The following is a 19,259-nucleotide window of genomic DNA, read 5'->3' on the forward strand; positions in this document are numbered from 1 at the left end:
ATGGACGGGCTTTCATCTGGGACAAGTGGCTGCACAGATCCTCAATACACACAGAAAGCCAGTCGTCTGCATTAGTATAGACAGAACATGATATCAGTGCATCATTTCTTTCTCTGGCTGCGTTCGAGTCGGTCAGTCCTTCCCTCCTCTCATGGAGAAATGGGTGTTTTCAAAAGCCTCTGAGGGGTGGAAGTCTGTAAAAGGTGCTAATGTGTAGAAGCTGTCTCATCCTGTTTCACATTGTCAGTGTCAGTAAGGAGGTTATTTCCTTGCATTACAAAGCCATTAATGCACTTAGAAGAACAGAATAATGTTGGGAATCATTGGAGTTAGTGCTTCATAAAGTGCTGAATGTTTTACGTGTTAGCCATTTCAGATTAATATTTATTAAATAATCTTCGTACAAAGCAAATAAGTGTTTGAAAGATATGAAACAGGCAGGTCTCGTAAGCAGAATGGATCCAGGTCGATTTTGTCTTTTTCTTTTCAGCCTGCACTCATGGAAGATTGTAGTGGTTGCTAACAACAATAATAATAATAACAAGCCCACAATGTCCAAAAGAACAGTGGTGTAAGATGGTGAGATTCAAAGAAGCGCTCACAGTGGACAACAGCACAAAACAGAAACAGTCCATGTCAATCCATCCCTTTAATTCCTGACTCGGGGTTTACAGCAGTTCTCGGAGCAGGAGACTGAAGAGGGAAGTTTAGTCCAGTTTTTGGTCCTTGAATTTACTCGAGGATGAACTCGCTCGCTAAAAGAGGCTCTTTGTTAACACGTTTAAGCCAGTACTCCAACATCACCACCCGATCCTAAACAGAAGTGGTGGACGCTCCCATTATTGAACTGGTGGGCAGTTTCCAGGATTTGGGCTCAAGGGAAATCCAAATCGTCAGAATCCAACATCTGAGGAAATGGCAGTCGAGCAAACGATGCTGTCAAGGACTGATAGGCTGGCAACAGGCTACGTCCTGATGCCAGACCACGCCACTTCTGTTTGAAGAATTGTGATTAGGTGATTTAAGGACTAAATGCTATACTAGTACTTGTATAGTGCTTTTCTACTCTGAGCACTCCAAAGGCTTTTTACTACAAACCTCATTCTCCGCGTCACACACACGGCACAGGCTTGCACAGCTGCACTGATGTCCTTAATACTGGTCTACTGAACACATATGAGCAGAAATGGTTATTAAATTTCCTGAACATGAGTGAGAAATGTAAAACTGAATGTTTCAGTAGATTTGTATGCCTTCAGTTAGTCTTCAACAAGTCTTCTAACTATTAAAAGGGTTTATAGGACGTGCAGTTGTTGGTATCAGCTGAACTATCCAGTGATTTCTGTAGCTCCCCTCTGGGGCCTGTGTGAACTCTGCAATCCAATGCCTTAGTTAGGACCTTAACTTCTATATGCTACCATAACACAATTTGATTCAGCTGTAAGTATACACCAACCAAACAAACAGCTTATATGCAAACTTTCACTCGGGATTTAGGACTCATCATAGCGCAGAAACAGCACCGGTGAAGGCTACTAACGATCTTCTCATGGCCTCTGATAGTGAACTCATCCCTGTACTTATCTTGCTTTACTACTGCTATCACATTTTACATCGGAGACTGGAGTACACTGTTGAGATTAAATGAAATGTGCTACATTGCTTTATAACATATTTATCTCATACAATGTAATCTATGTAAACATACAGTCTTCCTCCACAAGGCCTTCCATGAGCCTCTTTGATGGGACAGATCATTTCACGTTACTTGAGTTTCCCTTGTGCAATATTATAAAACACTGCATACATTTCCACTGCTATGCAGATGATACTCAGTTATATTTATCTACAAAGCCAGATGACACAAATCAGGTTGTTAAACTACAGGCGTGTTTTAAAGATATAAAGTCTGGATACCTGTGCTCTCGTGTAAATTCCATTTTCTTTTATCAGCACAAAGTCAAAAATATCCTGTCTCGATATGATGCTGAAAAACTAGTTCCTGCATTTGTTTCTTTTAGGCTTGACAAACTGTAACTTTGTATCAACAGCTGTCTGGAAAATCTTCCGTTGATTTAAAATGCCACAGTGAGAGTGCTGACAGGAGCTACGAAGAAAGAGCATATTTCTCCTACATTAACTTCTCTTCATTGATACGTGTGATTTCTAGAGTTTCTTGAAGTAGAACGGGAGTCAGAGTTTGTATTCAACCTCTGCATATGCTCAGCTAGTTATTCTTTTCTCTTAAAATGCTGTAACTGGAATAAGAGTCAGACTGTACTGGTTGTTTTCATTATCATATATCAATCACTAAATAATATGTAACTACTGTACAAATACAAATGCAATCATTTACTCGTTTATTGCAGGGACATTTTTATTAGGTAGAAGTCAGTTTATTGTTTGCTCTTTTTCTAAGATTTTTCCAAGATTACAACATATACACAAGCGCAGAGTGACACTGACACACACAGACACGTACACAGTTACATTCACACACTAAAAAAGAAGCACATTTTGAAAACAACCTTTTCTGTTTCTGTAAAGTTATTTTGTCAGTTTTCAACGTTTCCCTCTGTTCTCTCTGCATTTATGCAAACAGACGTGTCCACAGTTGGACATTTTGTTGACAGGAAATTCCCGTGTTCGAAGAAGCCGCCCTCGTTTGGCTTAGCTTAGCCGCTTCTCCATTATGTATCCTATCACTTATTCATGCCACCATATTTTATTAATGAACACACAAATACATACCTATATGCAGACTCATGTGAGGAGAGATTGCACATGTCGACATGAAATTGAGGATTACGGGATCCCTGCAGAACGTATGCATAGGTCTGTGTTGAGTGCATGAGTTACAAAAACATCACCTGATCTGTATACTAGCAGACTTTGCAAGTATTTGCAAAAATCTGATATTTTTCATGATGTGCTATAAGGATGAATATGATGCGATCTGCTGGGTCATACATGTAATATAATATTTTTAAAAAAAAACAATTTCTAAAGTGTGTTTTGTTTAAAAATATTTTTAATTTTACACCAGGGAGGAAGCTTACATCGTTTAAAGATTCAAAAATGTTTTCACATCTCAAAATCCTGAAGTAGTTTACATAATGAGCCCTGTAGCTTCCAACAATCTTAAGAAGTCCAACAAAGTGTTTTCCACATGGAATAAAATCTGCTTCTGACACGCCCCTCAGAAGTGGCCTTCCTGAGCTCACAAGGACTCCGTCTTTGATGGTTAATCAAAGGAAGCAGATAAATGAAGTCATTCCACAAACCTATAAATGGTGCACAAAAGTATTTATGTGTAGAAGTAAAGAAATCTTGAGCGTAATCTTTGTATCCATCCTGCTTTTACAACTCTTCACACCTCAGTTGGTTTCAAACACAGATTTAAGTGTCAGTGTGAAGAGAGAAGATCTCAGGTGCTGTCAGACAATCCAGTATACACAGAAGCACTAAGGCTTCTTTTAACAGTGAAAAGCTGGAAGCTTATGTTTTCTCACTCGTTCAGCGCTGATGCATCAGGATACAGTGAGAAATGGGGTCGTCTTGAAGTGAAGAACCATGAAGTCATAACCATTCATAGACTGAACGTGGATTACAACAATTTCAAGTTCACTTAATGCTCCGATTCACATGAACCACAGGTTTTTGTGCTATAATTAAAACATATAACATATCATCAGCAGGTTAATAATGTAGTCCCCTGATGTGTCAGCGGTACACAAAGTATGATAACCTCAGCCCACGTCTGGTATCTTTACCCCAAATTTCAAACTGCTTCAGTATCATGCGAGCAGAGTCGCTAGTATCAGCTGGAGTGACAGTTTGGAGAAAATGGCCTGCGTGCAGTTTGAGTGACGGGTCACGGATCACGGCGAGTTCACTGCTCGAGTCAGCAGAGCGACAGACGCTGCTGCGACAACAAGTATTTCGCTGCGTGCTGCTGCCGCCGCCAACGGTGGTGGAGCAGATTGGGTGAAGTGGATGGCCTTTAGCCACGAGTCCATTTTTGCACAAAGTGTTTCCCCGCTCCTCTTGTTGTCTGACCAACCCAAAACAGACACGGGAGCAGGGCTTTAAAAAGCGCTTCCCACCACTCTAACCATCTTCCTCTTTCTCGCCCTAATTCTCTCACTCACTATGCTCTCCCTCGCCCTCTTTTTCTGTGAGCCCTCACAGCCCTGTGTGTGTGTGTGTCTGTGTGTGAGTGTGTGTGTGTGTGTGCGTGTCTCCCCAGAGCGAGCTGTTAAGTGCAGTCTCCCAAAAACTCCACAAAAGCCCATTTGCAGTCCACACAACATATACACAAGCGCAGAGTGACACTGACACACACAGACACATATATACACACAGTTACATTCACACACTGAGTATCTCACACATGCAGACACACATACATGCACACTTTTCACACTTCCCTCTGGGCAAACAAGGCAGAGTGGCAGAAACGAGGCTGGGATAAATGATACAATGATATCCAGGCCTGACTTGTCAGTAGAGTTGAGAGAGAGGATGAGGAGGATGAAGAGGAGGAGGGGCAGGCAGTGGTAGCTCTGAATACAGGAATTATTCTTCAGCGTCTCACTGTGTCGACACACATTACGCTCAAACTTTGGCCTGGCAATGTGGAGAGGGAGGGAGAGAGAGAGGTGGGTGAAGCGCTGAGGGGCAGCTATAATGACCACACTCTGCTTTCACACTCTCCGTCTCTTCTCTCAGCACCGTACTCTCTGGCCTTAGCCTCACATTCCCTTTTCTGTTCTTCCACTTGGTCCCTGACATCTTTTCCCCCCTCTCTTCCTCGCTGCGTTTGTTCCTTCGGTCTGTCACGGCAGGGCTGAGTAGCTTTCAGGGAGAGAGTGCACTCATTTGCTCTCTCTCTCTCTCTGCTGCTTTCTTCTCTCTCTTTGGTTAAAGCGAGGGGACAACTTGGCCCTCTGGGCATGTCACAAAATCATTAACTAATAGTTTTGAGTTAGTCAAGTATCCAAATGGTGCGTGTGGTCCGTGACGTATTGAGACTGCATTCACAGCTTGTCATGCACCACAGACGCAAGCTGCCTTTAGATCGAAGCGTCCAGAAAGCCGGTAACTAAAGACTGGCCATGTTTCAGTCAGACTTTACTAGGTGGTCAGGGTAACATTTTGAGTAGGGATGTCTGATTCATGATTTATTCAGCCAGCCCTCTGGACAGATTGAGAAAGACTTCGAGTTCATGACAAATCACACTGGCATGTTGAAAACCTAAACTATTATGTTCGACTCGTTTGAGGAAACCAAAAGCAGACACGTTCAGCCCTCCGATGCTTTTTCCTGTACTTCTGCTGACCAGTGCTTCTCACTGATGTCCCATGCAATTATGTCTATCGGTTGTTGTCAGACCACAGCCAGTCAGTGAGCTTATGATGGAGCTGAAGCCGAGTTCATATAAACCCTCTGTGAGAGCAAGTATGTGCGGGTCCAGAAGAAATCAGTAATTAAACATGCTTGTTTAAAAACATGTTTAAAAAACAATTAAACAAACTTCAAACATGCACCAGATCCATCCTGCTATACCTTTGGATAACTGATTAAAGGAAAAACATGGGAGATTTCAGGGCGAGGTGTTAGGCAGCACTCTCAATCACCAGCAACAAAATAACCAACGAAGAAAAGATTTACTTTCATATCAAATCAAATCAAAATTTATTTATATAGCACATATTAAAAACAACAGTGTTGACCATAGTGCTTCACAGTCAATAAAAACACGAGACAGTTAAAACAAACAATAGAAGAGGACAACAAACAATAGGTAACAACGCAACAAGCTAAAACAGCCAACTAGACAGAATCAAAAGCCAAAGTAAAAAAATAAGTTTTAAGACGTAATTTAAAAGACTGGATAGACTCGGCAGTGCGAATATGAACGAGGAGGTTATTCCAGAGTCTGGGTGCCACGGATGCATATGATACACTGAAAATCCAGGAAAGAGCTGTGTTCTTTAGATTTGCTGTTTTTAGGCATTTTTACATCCATATTCATGGGTCTTCATCTGTGACTGATGATACAGGTAAACTCTGTCTCCTAAAGTTACAAGCATTTAATTTAAAAAGGATTTTTTATGGCAGTATAATATTTAAACACAAGTACGACTCTCATCTTTAAAAATGATACAAATAAATTTGGCTTTTACTGGAATAATTATGGAAGAAGCCTTTGTTCACTGCACTCTCAAAAGCAGAGGACAGCAAACACGTGCCTGAGGTAATACAAACATAAAAAGGTGTTTCCTGTTAATGAGGGTGAAAAATGAGTTTGGGTTTGATTGTTTAAGGACATCTCTTCACTTCCTAAACAGCACATCTGCACGACTGCCTTCAAGACTCTGATCAGCCCATGTGAAAACCATGAGTGACAGGACAGATCCACGCAAAGTTTCAATAACTGACCGAACAGCACAAAAATCCAGAGGAACAAGTTGTTCTGGTTTCACCTGCAGGAGCTGCTTCCAAACTGTGGCTCATGGCGATACAGTTAATTCTCTTAGTTTGACAAATAGGTCTTTAATAAAAAAGGCATTAAAAATGTAAAGATGCTGAAATGCACTTCTTTTGTGATCACTGTGAGATAACCTGATGGCTCTTTGTGCTTTGTTGCTATCAGAAAGTGCCACAAAAACCTTAATCCACCCGGAAAGGCTGGTTTTAAAATATTCATTTTGCAATTTTGCTATTTTAATATGTGGTGTAGTTGTGCTATATATTTAATGCTTAGCTGATGGGAGCCAGAAATACTTTATTTACTATATTTACCCCCAAACCAAAAATTGCGTAGTCCTGCCTTGATAGCGCAGTCATATCAAAGAGAAAGTACACCCTCATTCATTTTTAAGGTTTTAAATGTCAGAAATAATTAAAAAAATCTTCTGCTCCTTATTAGGTCTCACAATTCATTCTCTACAGCTTATCCTTATCAGGGCCGTGGGGGGCTGGAGTCTATCCCAGCTACTATAGGGGGGGAGGCGGGGTACATCCTGGACAGGTCTGATGCAGGGCTAACACAGACAGACGCACAACTATTCGCACTCACGCCTATGGGCAATTTAAAATGACCAATTAACCTAACTGCACTAACACAAACACGTGGAGAACATGCAAACTCCAGAAAGGCTCCGGCCAGGTGGTGGAGTCGAACTCTGGACCCTCTGAGACATCAGAGCTAACGACCGACGATCAATTAAAAAAACACAACATGTTATGCTTTGTCATTTGTTATTTATGTGAAAAAAAGAAATGGACTCTGGTGTACTGATTTCCAAATAGAGTTGATTAACTGATCATCAACAAATGTGCAAGCAAAGGCTTTTGCAGTTTGGACATCTAGAGCATTGAAGACATCACCAATGATCTTAGAGAGATCTGTAGTTTCCAGTTAACCTATGAAGGTTATAAGGCCCTATCCAAAAAGCTCTATTTGATTTTAACTTGAGAAAAATCATTCACAAGTGGCAAACTCTGACAGATTGAAGTGTACCAGGAGAGGACGTCTTCTCTCTAACAAGAACAAGGCAGCACAGCTTAGGTTTGCAAAGATGGATCCAACCAAAACACAAGATTTCTTTAACAATGTCCTTCGAACGGACGAGGCCGAAGTGAAGATGCCTGGCCACAATGCACTGCACAGCACAAACGTCTCATTTCATCTGCACTTGGAACAAAATCTAGAACAAAACGTCTGGAAAACAAAAGAATCAAAGTGTTGCAAAGTCCAGTGTATCTTTGTTTTTGTTAAATAAATAATGTCACGTGCTATCATGTGTTATGTGAGTTATCTCATTTTAGGACCTGACAATGATCAGATAATTTTTTCACTATGCCTCTGCATGAAACAAATCTGAAAAAGGTATATCCATGAATAACACTGATGCATCACGAAGCACTATGTGAAACTACTTTTTGTGTGGAATCTTTGGTAATGACTGAAACAAAAGCTAGCATTAAATATCTAGTCAGAATCAAAGCCTTGTTTTCTACCCACTGTGACTGGATTTCATTCTAACATAGTTGCTCATGTACAAGATTCTTTGGGAAAAAAACAAAACATTTCTCAAAAAAAGGACACGTTGCTCAGCACCACTGATGCTTAGACGAGAATTTTCACATTACCAATAAACAAATTTAGACCAAATATAACTGATATATCTGTGACAAGGCGGGCATGATGGTACTAGAAGCCGAAGCAGATTATGGTCAAAGCTTGCTTGCATGTTGCTCTCGTTGGCGTGTGTGTTACTGTATGGTTATTTATGTATGTTTAGTACTGAAGCCAGCAGACGTCTGGACTGATTGATAGGAAAAGAAGGACCTCCGAGCCTGAGCAACCCGCAAATCCTCCACTCATTCCTGTATATTGTTGTTCTTATGATGGGTATCAGTGTACTAAAACAAGGCTGAATAGCAAAGAAACCAGTCAGTCGGCAGGATAATAACATGGCTTTGTGTGAAAGGAGTACGCAGCCAATTCAAATACAGGATGTATTGTGCGACCATTAAATCACACAGCTGTCTGAACAGGCGTGCAGTTTAGTTTCCATGTTTCCGTAATAGCCCAATTAATGAGGTTTTCTATTGAATGATTTATATATAATTGCAAAAAGAGGCTATTCATTTTTACACAAAAAAATTATTTCAAAAGATTAACCTATTTTTTTTCCTGTGCAGCTTGTTTGCATGACTTCAAGCTTGAAGAGCAGACACAGATCAGATACTTTGTCTCCAAGTCATGTCATTCACAGTCGGAACAAACCTGCTCGGTGCGTATGAACTTTGGTGACGTCACACTAAAATTTACAACTTAAGCGCTCCTTTGTCATCTCAACCTGCCATTTTCACTTCCAGTAGTGTCTTCTAAGTTTTCCCTGAATGTGTCTGATAATCTGAAAACGTGTTCCTTTTAACTGTGACAATATTATTCTATGTTGGAATTATAGTCCCAGAATTATTTTGAATTTGCTGGAGTGTTTGCATTATTTTTCACACAACCTCTAAATATAGTGCTGTCAACACTGGTTTTACTTATAAGCAAACGTTTTTGTTTTGCTGTGCTTGTAGGTTTTTTGCTTTTTTTTTTACTTTTTATTTTATTTATTTGAACAACTCACCTGTCCATTACGCATACAGTTTCTTCAGAATAACAGAATATAAAGAGAGTCACAAACTCAAGACAGTGAAATTAGAAAGAAAAAGGAACAAACAAATATATATATGTATAAAAATATAAATACATATAGAATAATAATTAGAAAAATAAGATAAAGTAAAACAAAAGAAAAAAAAGGAACCATGCCTGTGGTGTCAAACATTTCCATCGTTCATTTCACTTCTTTTTTTTTTTTTTTTTGTATGCCCATCTTCATTCAGTTCAGTCTTTTTTTTCCTGTGCTTGTAGGTTTACTTTCAAAGACACTATCACGTCTACATAAAGGCATGCATTCCCAAAATAAGATCACAGCAGACTTAGATTTTAGCTGCTAAGTGGCTATCATATGTGATATAAAGCCCTTGGAGGTCACACTGACCTCAGAACAGGTCCTAATTAATAGTAAAAGCATTATATTTTTTTTGAACCACTCCACCGCTAACCACTGCTCCGCCACAGAGCCACGGCACAACGGTTAGTGCTGTTGCCTCATAGGAAGCCGGCTCTTGGTTCAAAGCCTGCCCGGGGCCTTTCTGTGTGGAGTTTGCATCAAATATGAAGCAGATAATACAATAAAGCAGTGTATAAATGTACTCGTAAGTGCTTTGAGTGGTCAGTACAACTAGCAAAATACTGTATAAATAACAGTGCACTGGGGGTTTATTTTTTTCCCTAAGAAGGTGGGTGTCATGGTGAGTGTGAGGTTATGTGTGAACCTGGTTGGCAAAGCCTTGATTGTCCCTGTGTATAGACTTGAATGTTGGTATATTGCACACAGCAATTCTAGTTTAAAACCAATAATTATGCAGCTGTCAGTTCACTGTATCACTACGAAGTCATTTCCCATTTAAAGGAAGCTCCAGTCTGCTGGGGCATGACAATGACAATAATGAGAGAAACTAGCATGCTAACGAGATAACGTGGTGAATATAAAGCTAAACAGGCAATAATCCCCTCTGAAAGAAGTCTGGTTTTATTCAAAACACTACATCTGAATGAGAAGCTCCAACTTTGGATTGTGCAAAAGTATCTGCAACTGCAATAGAGGCGAGACCCATATAAAAGATATCTGAAGAGTAGCAACACTCTTGCATAACGATTTGCAGCTGCCATCTCGAGTCCAGGCTGTCAAAAGTGCCGTTGTTTGAGCGCAGAATTTTTTAAAAAGCTACTTTCATGTCAGTAGCTTCTGGGAAGCTGTATGACTCTTTCCCTGCACAGACCTTCTGTTGGGGAACAGCTCATCATTTAAACTGCAGAGATGACAGCAGCAGTTTTCTCATCGTTACACAGAGGTACACTTTAACCAGGAGACATTTTTCTCAGTGTTTTGAAGACAAGATCCAAATCTGAAAATGTAACAGAAAAATAATGGGCCCATCAACCAATTATTGCCCACAGGGACTAATAACCAAAGCAATTATGCTGCTTTAGAAATGAGTAAGAGTAATGAGTAATGTATTACATTTTTCCAGTCAAGGGCCCAACACCAGTTAGATGCATACAGGAGATTACAGGCTCTTGGCAGTTGCCAGTGGCATTAGAACAAGAAAGCATTATATTTGATAGGTTATTGTAATATACAGTGCACATTCATCAAATGGTCCAAATGGAAAAAGAGCATGCTATTAAAGTGCAATGCTGTCTAGTGTAATATTGATTAGTAAATGGGGTGAGAGAGATAAGCAGCAAGGTGCCATCTCTTTAAGATAGTTACAAGTGCTAAAACAAACATGCTCCCATATGTTCCAGCAAACATACACACAGTTCCTTTGTTAGAGAGGAAACCCTCAATCTTCACCGAGTAAATACATCAACAGACATTTCCTACTTCAAACTTTCTTTATCTTTTAGAGATTTTTTCAAACACATACAAAGCAGCGCATGAGCCAATGTTTTCTCTGAAGTGATAACATCAGAGGTTCAGTGGAACTCTCCCAAAGCCTACATACAGTGTGTCACCCAGCCAGAGGCCTACAGTCGACGCTCCAACCAGCAAATTGCCAATTATTAAGTCAGGGTGACTGTTTGGATCACTGCCTGCAAGTTCATAAATAATAACATTTTTAGAGGTACAGCAGGCCAGTCACCTGGACAGAGTCACATGGGACACACACACACACGTGCAAAAACATATAGAATGCACACATGTGTACATGCAAATTCAAGTAATTGCAAACATGTGCATACACTACAGAGAAAATTATAGACTGTTTTCCTGCTAATGCATGTATGTGAAGAGTATATAACTATAAAAAAAGTAAAGGCACACACTAACCTATTGTATATACATTTAGTATACACATATGCACACACAAGAGTACATTCGCACATACCGCTTAAAAATGAACATGTGGAAAGGGTAGTTAAAATTCATGCATACACTAACACCCAACCATTTACACAGAAACACACACACACACATAAGGAAGTGCACTCAGCCTTTTTGTGTTGATAAGGCTCCCCTAAATATTTGTGTTGAGTCGGGCTTTGAAAGAGCCAGCTGGGTTCTGGGCTGTTCAGACACTTTTGCTATTATTATCATTATTATTATCATTATTATTATTATTGTTGTTATTATTGTTACTCCCAGTTTCTTTGAGCTGGGCTCCAACAAACAGGGTTACATTTGACCTGCAGGGTGTGGGTGGTCCCCTGGACCCTTCCCTCATCAATCAAACAGGGTGAACTCAACACACAGTCTGTAGCAAAGTAACATGAAAAACAAATAATGTTCAATGATATTTGGCTATTGGTTACACCACTCTGTGCTATGATGATTATGTGAGTCATAAAGACTTAGTGCTCTATCTTGTGCTCATCACTCAGAGAACGTCTTGACATCAGATCAGGTATCAGATAAACAAAGCTGGACATCAAGCATTATATGAATTTTAATTGACAGAAAATGATGCTAAAACTGAATGTACTTTTATGAAGTGACTGTAAACAGGCTGTCATGAAGCCTTGTAAGTATGTAGATGGTGATAAAGTTTGAAAATTGATGTGGTTTGTTGAAGTACAATGTTTCAATTCAATTGAATTGTAAAGAGCATCAGTTCAGGCTGAGTTTCAGAATCAGAGCATTCTTCAGAATAATATACTTTCTTTAAAGCCTGTTAGCAGTTATTGCAAGTGTTTGGTCAAGTAATCATTGCTGCCCCTGGATTGGGAATCAATATAATAAAACTATTAACCTGCATTGATTCAAAATATGTTGCATGTATTGGCAACATTCTGTCGATTTGCCCAAACAGAGCAGAGACAGAGCACTATATGTACACGTGGCTTTTATTTCTACATACAGCATTCTGTATTTGAACTATTTTGTTCTTATCAAAACTGCTAGTACTGAGCCTGAAATACCCATCCACCACAGACACGATGAAAGCAAAAATGTAATCACAGCAGTTCATGTTGTTTTATGTACGTTTTACGGCCCCATATTAAACGAAGTAATAAAACAATGGCCCAGAAGCAAGTCACAGCTCCAAATTTGAAATGCTAACCTTTATTTAGCTCTAGTCAAAGGCTGTTTACCATGACACCTCACTGATTCAACTCATTATGGGACTGTTTTGATCTCCTGCTGTAAACATGGAACTGGGATCTCTTTCCTTGGAAAACTCTGATGCACAGCAAGTGACACAACAGCTACGAGCACTGGACACCAACGATGGAGACGAGATGAAAATACTCCACCACTTAAAAATATTGTGTACCGCATAATAACATGATGTGAGCAAATGAACACAACATGTGCCATTGTTCCTGCTCTCAGCTGAGATACACCAGGTTGTGTTTAGCAGTAGTCCACTGTCCATATGGCTTCAATGGAATTTATGTTGGGCAGGCACCAATAAGACAAATCTAATTAGCAACATTATATCATTGGAGCCAAATCTAATTTCAGTCCCAGTGTGTTTTAGTCGTCAGTGACTCTCTCCCCTCCTCTTCTTCATCTTCTCTTCTCTCTCTCCCTCTGTCCATCCGTCCATCTCTCTGTGTGAGTGTCACCTGCCCTCTGAGCTGGCGACGCTGGGTCTCGGCATTAGCGTGAGAGCCCTATTACACTGACTGGAGGCTTTGTTTTCCCTGTGAATCTGCGAAAGTGTATGTGTGTGTTTGTGTGTGTGTGTTCTCGAGAAGAATGTCAGAGAGATGGTGATTTGTTACATCAGCAAGCATTCCAGCCCTGAGACCCTCTGAGTGAGTGTGTGTGTGTGTGTGTGTGTGTGTGTGTGTGTGTGTGTGTGTGTGTGTGTGTGTGTGTGTGTGTGAGGAGACATGCAGAAAGGAAACACCATCGTTTGTGGCCGTACACCAATCCAAATATGCTTCAGTAGATTATCAGGGAGCAAACAGTTTTCAAAGACGGGAACAAAACTGTAATAAATATCAGTGGGAAGCATAAATAATAACACATAATGTGTTGACTGGTTGTGCATACAGGATAGAAAAGTTTGTAAAAATTTCACTCAGCAATTGTGCAGAAACATGTGCCACACGTGCAGGTGAGGTGAGAGTGTGTTTGCACTCATGTTCAAGGTCTATGTTAGCCACTCGGTGTCTAAGCACTGGGGCCACAGGTCCCAAGTAAATGGATTCTCTGTGCAAGATACCATCTGCTGCTGCTCATCTAACCCTCAGACTGACACACATGCACGTGCACCCCCCCACACACACTATAGACACACAATAGACATGGACAGGCACAGGACTCAGATCTTCTAAATCAGGGCTAAGAGCGCTTTTTAACATTTCTTGAAACAATATCACAAAGAATGAAGAAAGGCGGTCTCACTATAGTGAGCTCGTCTCGAATTAATATATGATCATTGAGAAGTTCTGGTGTCAGGCACACATATAGGTGAGTATACCTGCTGTTTGTTTTGTTTTAAATTATACTCGGGAATAATATTCATGCAGCTGATATGGAATCTGACTTCTACAGTCTGTACAGGCAAAATAAAACTAAATTCACCTTCTTGTCTGATTATTGTGAACTTTCCCAACAAAAGAACATTAGACAATATTCATGAGTTACTTTAAACAATGGAAACAATTAAAAGAATTTACATTCTAAAATTACATTTTAGTTACAATTCTGGTTGCTTTTCACATTGGTATATAAATGCCTGTAACGACAGTGTGGGCGTGGCATAGAAAAGGTCATAATGAGCTTTCAGAGTCAGTGACAGGGCAGATTTCAAAGGAACAAATATATCTTTTTCAGTACAAGAGTTTCAATAAAAAGTGCTCATTAAAAAAATGGTGAACTGTTCCTTTAAGCTTTTCATGTATAGCTTGTGTCAATACCGACCACTTGTTCAATAAACAGGTTATCAAACACACTGCACACTAACCAAGTTGGATGGCATCGTCAGAGCCAGGTTCCTTTTTCTTCCATGGGAAACCACAACTTGTGGCCATCCCGGGCTCTCTCCTCCGTATAGTACAAACAAGAACATTTCCCATATGTTACAATGTAGAAGTGCTGCGCTATTAGATTAGCCTACAGAGTCTGAAGCCTCTCCGTCTCTATGAATGGATGGATGGAGGAACCAGCAAGTCCATCGCATTCCCTGTGGATGATGTCTTCATCGTGGCCGAAGGCGCAGGAAAGGGAGAGTGTGTGTATACGTCGCGGGCGTATTTTGATGTAATGTGATCAGTAATGAATTTTGTGTTGCATTAGGGGGAGTGGAGGGGAACAGAGGTGGTCGGGAGAGAATACCAGGGGGAACACGAAGCGACTGACTAGTAGTGTCCACGAGTCTCCGGCATCTAATCTAATGAAGAGACTCAGAGAGGGAGATGGGGGAGAGTGGTGGTAGTGGAGGTGGGGTCAGTAAAAAAGAGTGATGAGAAGAGAGAGAGAGAGAGATGCTACAAATGAGGTTAAGTCTGAACGGAGTGGGAGGACGGGGGTGGACTTGGTTGGATATGGCCAGGGATGTTTGGGAGGGGTGGGGTGGGCTGGGGGTTGATAGTCGATGCTAAATCCATTAGGGCCTTGTGACCATCGCACTCCCTTACCCCAAAACCCTCTGCACCCCCTCCCCCCCACACACATTTAAGTCAAAGGAGCTCTTGTTCACTTAAAGGGGGGGGGGGGGGGGGGGGGGGGGTTGGGTGTGTGTGTGTGGGGTTGGGGGGGGGGGGGTTGAGCACGCTGTCGCTTCCTAAATGAGTTAACCATTTGGACTGTCAGGGCCAACAGCATGTCTGCTGCGCACACACACACACACACACACACACACACACACACACACACACACACACACACACACACAGGAAGCCACAAACTAAAGCTGGTCGTGTGCTGATATGCCCTAACCTCGTACACACATTCAGACGAGCAGAACATCCTACAAGCTTTGAGGTAATCAATTTCTGGACCTTGACCTGAGAAGCACTGTATGCTGGAAGTCAGGCTACATAACAAACACTTAGCTGCACTGAAAACATCTCTAATGAGGTAAATACCTATGAGCAAAACAAAAGAAAGGAAAACACCCAGATGATCATTGGTGCATGCAAATATGGATTTCTACAAAATCACGTAAAATTGCAATGCTCAGAATCATAAAGAATCTCAGTAACTCACAACGATGTGTTTCAGTGATAAGAAATATGTCAATTTCTGCCTGCTCATCACAGTGTGTTTACTGGATTTTGACTGTTTTAAACTCAGACTGCTGATTTTTAGAAAAATTCTAAGAAAGTCTATTTTACATTCTGCTAACAAGATACAAAATAACACTAAAAAACCTACAGAAACAGGAAAATGACTATTTGAGATGGGATCTTAGTGTTTTAGGACACACTTAAAACACTGAACTTTTCTTAGTGTTAGTCAGACATGATGAGGATAACTGCTTCCAGCTATTCAAGCATCACTTCCTCAGCTGTTCTGACTGGTAGGCACACTAAATGTCATAATCCTGCTTTTATTCTGATTTTTACCTTTTTATTTTCAAACAATATAAATAATTCCAGTTTATGTTAAATGGACCGCAGTAACACATTGTTCTTGTGGCAACATTTAACCTAAGGTGACAATTAAACAGAAAACAGAAAACGAATTAATGCTGATACACGATCCTGTGTGTGCAGCTGTGTTTTCGTGTGTTGTTCATCCTTCGCTTACCTGTGGCAGAGCCTACGATATCCCTAGAGGGGGACTCGGACATGGCGTCAGCCAGTCTCTCTCGCAGGCCTTCGTCGCTCGCATCTGCTGAGCCAACATTGTGCCGTGGCACGCCAAAGCTCTCTGGCCAGCTCCCGCATACCTCCAGCAGGGTTACGCCACGTCCATCAAATGGCCCTGCAAACAAACGCGCAGACAAACGCGGAGTTAAGATTCGCTTGATTACCAAATAGATTAGAAGATAGAACAATAACAGCTGTGCCAGTTGTGTAATGTAATTTGGAGATGTCCTGAGCTGATAAGCACAATGGGGATCCGGCCCCATCGTGACATTTTAAAGCTGTATTTATTTCTGTAATGTAATAAGATGTCATAAAAAGAAACATTTAATCAGACTTGCATCAGCAGATGCACAATATTTGGGATTAGGGAAACATACAAGCCAATTTAAAGCACAATCTACCTTTGTTCTTTCAGTATAATTATGTACGAATGCTTCGTTGTGTCAAATCTGTGTATTATATTATCTTTTCTCCTTTAATATATACATTTTAAAAACAAAATCTAATCGTGAAAATACTGCAGCTCTACTGCAAATGAAAATATTAAAACATGTTGCCATTTTCAGATATATCACTCACATGTCCGTCCTACAGCCAACGTAAATGAATCTGTGTTAACCCTGTAGATCAGCTGCTTTTGAGTCACACACACAGAAACTTGTAAGTACAACACAATCTTCATGCCTGTCAAACCAAATCCACACAGGCCGGTGCTGCATCTTAATCTTTCTCCTTTCTGTCTGTTGTATTTTCTGCAATCAGAGAGATCTTGCAGTTTGGAGCCAGAGAGTCTGCAACTTGCTCTGTGTGTGTGTGTGTGTGTGTGTGTGTGTGTGTGTGTGTGTGTGTGTGTGTGACAACGCAGGCAGCCAAGCAAGCAGGCATGCAGGCAGTCAAACAACTGTTTTATTCTATTAGTGTGTTCATTTGACTGGGTCATTATGCCTGCAAGCAGAGGTGATAAGGGAAGATTTAGCAGTGGTGTTGGTAAGGTGCTCCGGCGACTCATCACGCTAACGAACAAAACAAACACATGACCTCCTGGCTTCAAAGTCAGCTTATCATCATCATCAGTGCTGCATATCCGCATCTCTCTCGTTCTTGATGCCCAGAAATATGTTACAGACAGGAGTGCGAAAAAATCACTGAGTCTAACTAGCTTCATATTATCATTGTGACTGTTTGCTGGTTCAAAATCGTGTGCGAGTGGTGAAATGAACATTCGAGTAGTGAAACATTCAGGGATTAAACAAAAAGTGCATCTAGAGGATGAACTTGGATACTCAGCATAAAGACCAGAAACGCAGCAACTTCAAGGGCTGAAAAATCAAGTTCACGTAAAAGTGTCACTGCAGTTCCTCTAATGGCCACTTGGGGCTCCCTCCAAAAGTGAGGCAATCTCAGAGATTTACAGAATCAAAAAGCATGTTCGCACCTCAGAACAGAAAATGTTCTCTATGGATAAATCCTGTATTTGGTTTTTTTTTTAAAAGCTGAACTAAGGATTTTGTAAAGCCACAATGAGGTGGGAAAATAATTTAAGACTACCCTACAAAGAGCACTACAGAAATGAGTAGAGATGGCTATAAATGACAACATGAACTCCAGCTGTACTGCCCCTCAAACAGGATTTAAAAGACATGAAGATCTATTCAGTTTTGTAGTTTTTCAACTGTCCTTTCGAGCTACAGAGGACCAAAATTACCTAAAAAAACTGAACGAGACTGATATTTATTTTAACAGGTAGAAAGTGAACTTTGAGCTTTGAATCAGTCACATACATAAGAAATGTGTTGGTAGTGGCAGGTTAGATTTTTGTCTGAGCTTAGTATCTGTTAAGGCCATTTGGAGACTCCAACAAATCGCTTTGTCAAGCTTCATCACAGCTTCTACAAACTTTAGTGCAAAACAGTTCATCCACCCAACGTCTGTCCAAATGTTGAACTGGTAACACACACACACACCATATGATCAGTGCTTACACAGATCCTGCCATTTTACACAATCCCTGATTCCAGCAACTGTTACAGTATAAATAAGTATTGGTATCTCATTTTTTAAAGGAGTTATTGCACATCTTTTTGTTTTTGACAAAAAAAAACATCTAAAATGTTACTGAGTTAAAAAAAATTCAAAACACCCCACACAAGAAACACAGGGAACTAGTTCAGCACTAGATAATTACATTCGCCTCAGAGGATTAATAAAATAAGTTCAGTAAATTAAGTGAAACTTTAATGAGCTCCTTGGAGAAATCTGCGTGAAATTTAGAGAACTCATGACACTAAAGGCTTCATGACTTGAAACACCCCTGACCTTTGTCTGTTCAAAGTTAACACAAAGAAATCCTTTGGGTTAATAAATTTGCTGAACAAATCTAAAAAGATGAATGCTGCTTCACACTTCTTCTACACACTCTGATTTAGACAAGTGGACACATACAGGGAGGTTTCTTAGTGGTCTTGTGGGTATCAGGAAAACCCCAATGAGACACAGACAGGATGGGATCAAAGGAAAAAGTGAAGACCAGGACAGAAGAGATCTTTGTTTTCTTGGAAAGATTAACATCCAATCCGTGTGTCCAGGCTTCAAGTACAGAAGAAACAGATGGATATAGATAGATCACTGGTAAATATGAAAACGAGGACCAATATGTTAACACAAGCAGCTTCTGGAGAGGGTAAATAAATTCAATCAATTGTTTGTTTACCTGCTAATGCCACACTTTGTTACACTCAATTGAAAGAAGTGCATCCAAAGATTAAAATTCATATCACGTTATCATCATTGACCCCATAAAGCCACTAGACTTGTGTGAACATCTTAGGAAAAAATGATCTAATGAAAGCG

General features: G+C 40.4%; 1 protein-coding gene across 2 annotated transcripts in view; it reads right to left on the reverse strand.

The window, feature by feature from the left end:
* bcas3 (BCAS3 microtubule associated cell migration factor) overlaps window positions 1-19,259 on the reverse strand; it is a 321,470-nt gene that overhangs the window by 15,448 nt on the left and 286,763 nt on the right. For both annotated transcript variants that reach the window (XM_086260594.1, XM_086260597.1), the window contains one exon: window positions 16,348-16,524. In XM_086260594.1, coding sequence (XP_086116720.1) covers window positions 16,348-16,524 — 177 coding nt within the window. The remainder of the gene's footprint in view (window positions 1-16,347; window positions 16,525-19,259) is intronic.

The sequence above is a fragment of the Aulonocara sp. 'chitande type north' Nkhata Bay genome, linkage group LG14, assembly GCF_057382095.1.
Source record: "Aulonocara sp. 'chitande type north' Nkhata Bay isolate Kocher_YH1m ecotype deep benthic linkage group LG14, A_spYH_male_GT1.1, whole genome shotgun sequence".
Classification (NCBI taxonomy): Eukaryota; Metazoa; Chordata; class Actinopteri; order Cichliformes; family Cichlidae; genus Aulonocara; species Aulonocara sp. 'chitande type north' Nkhata Bay.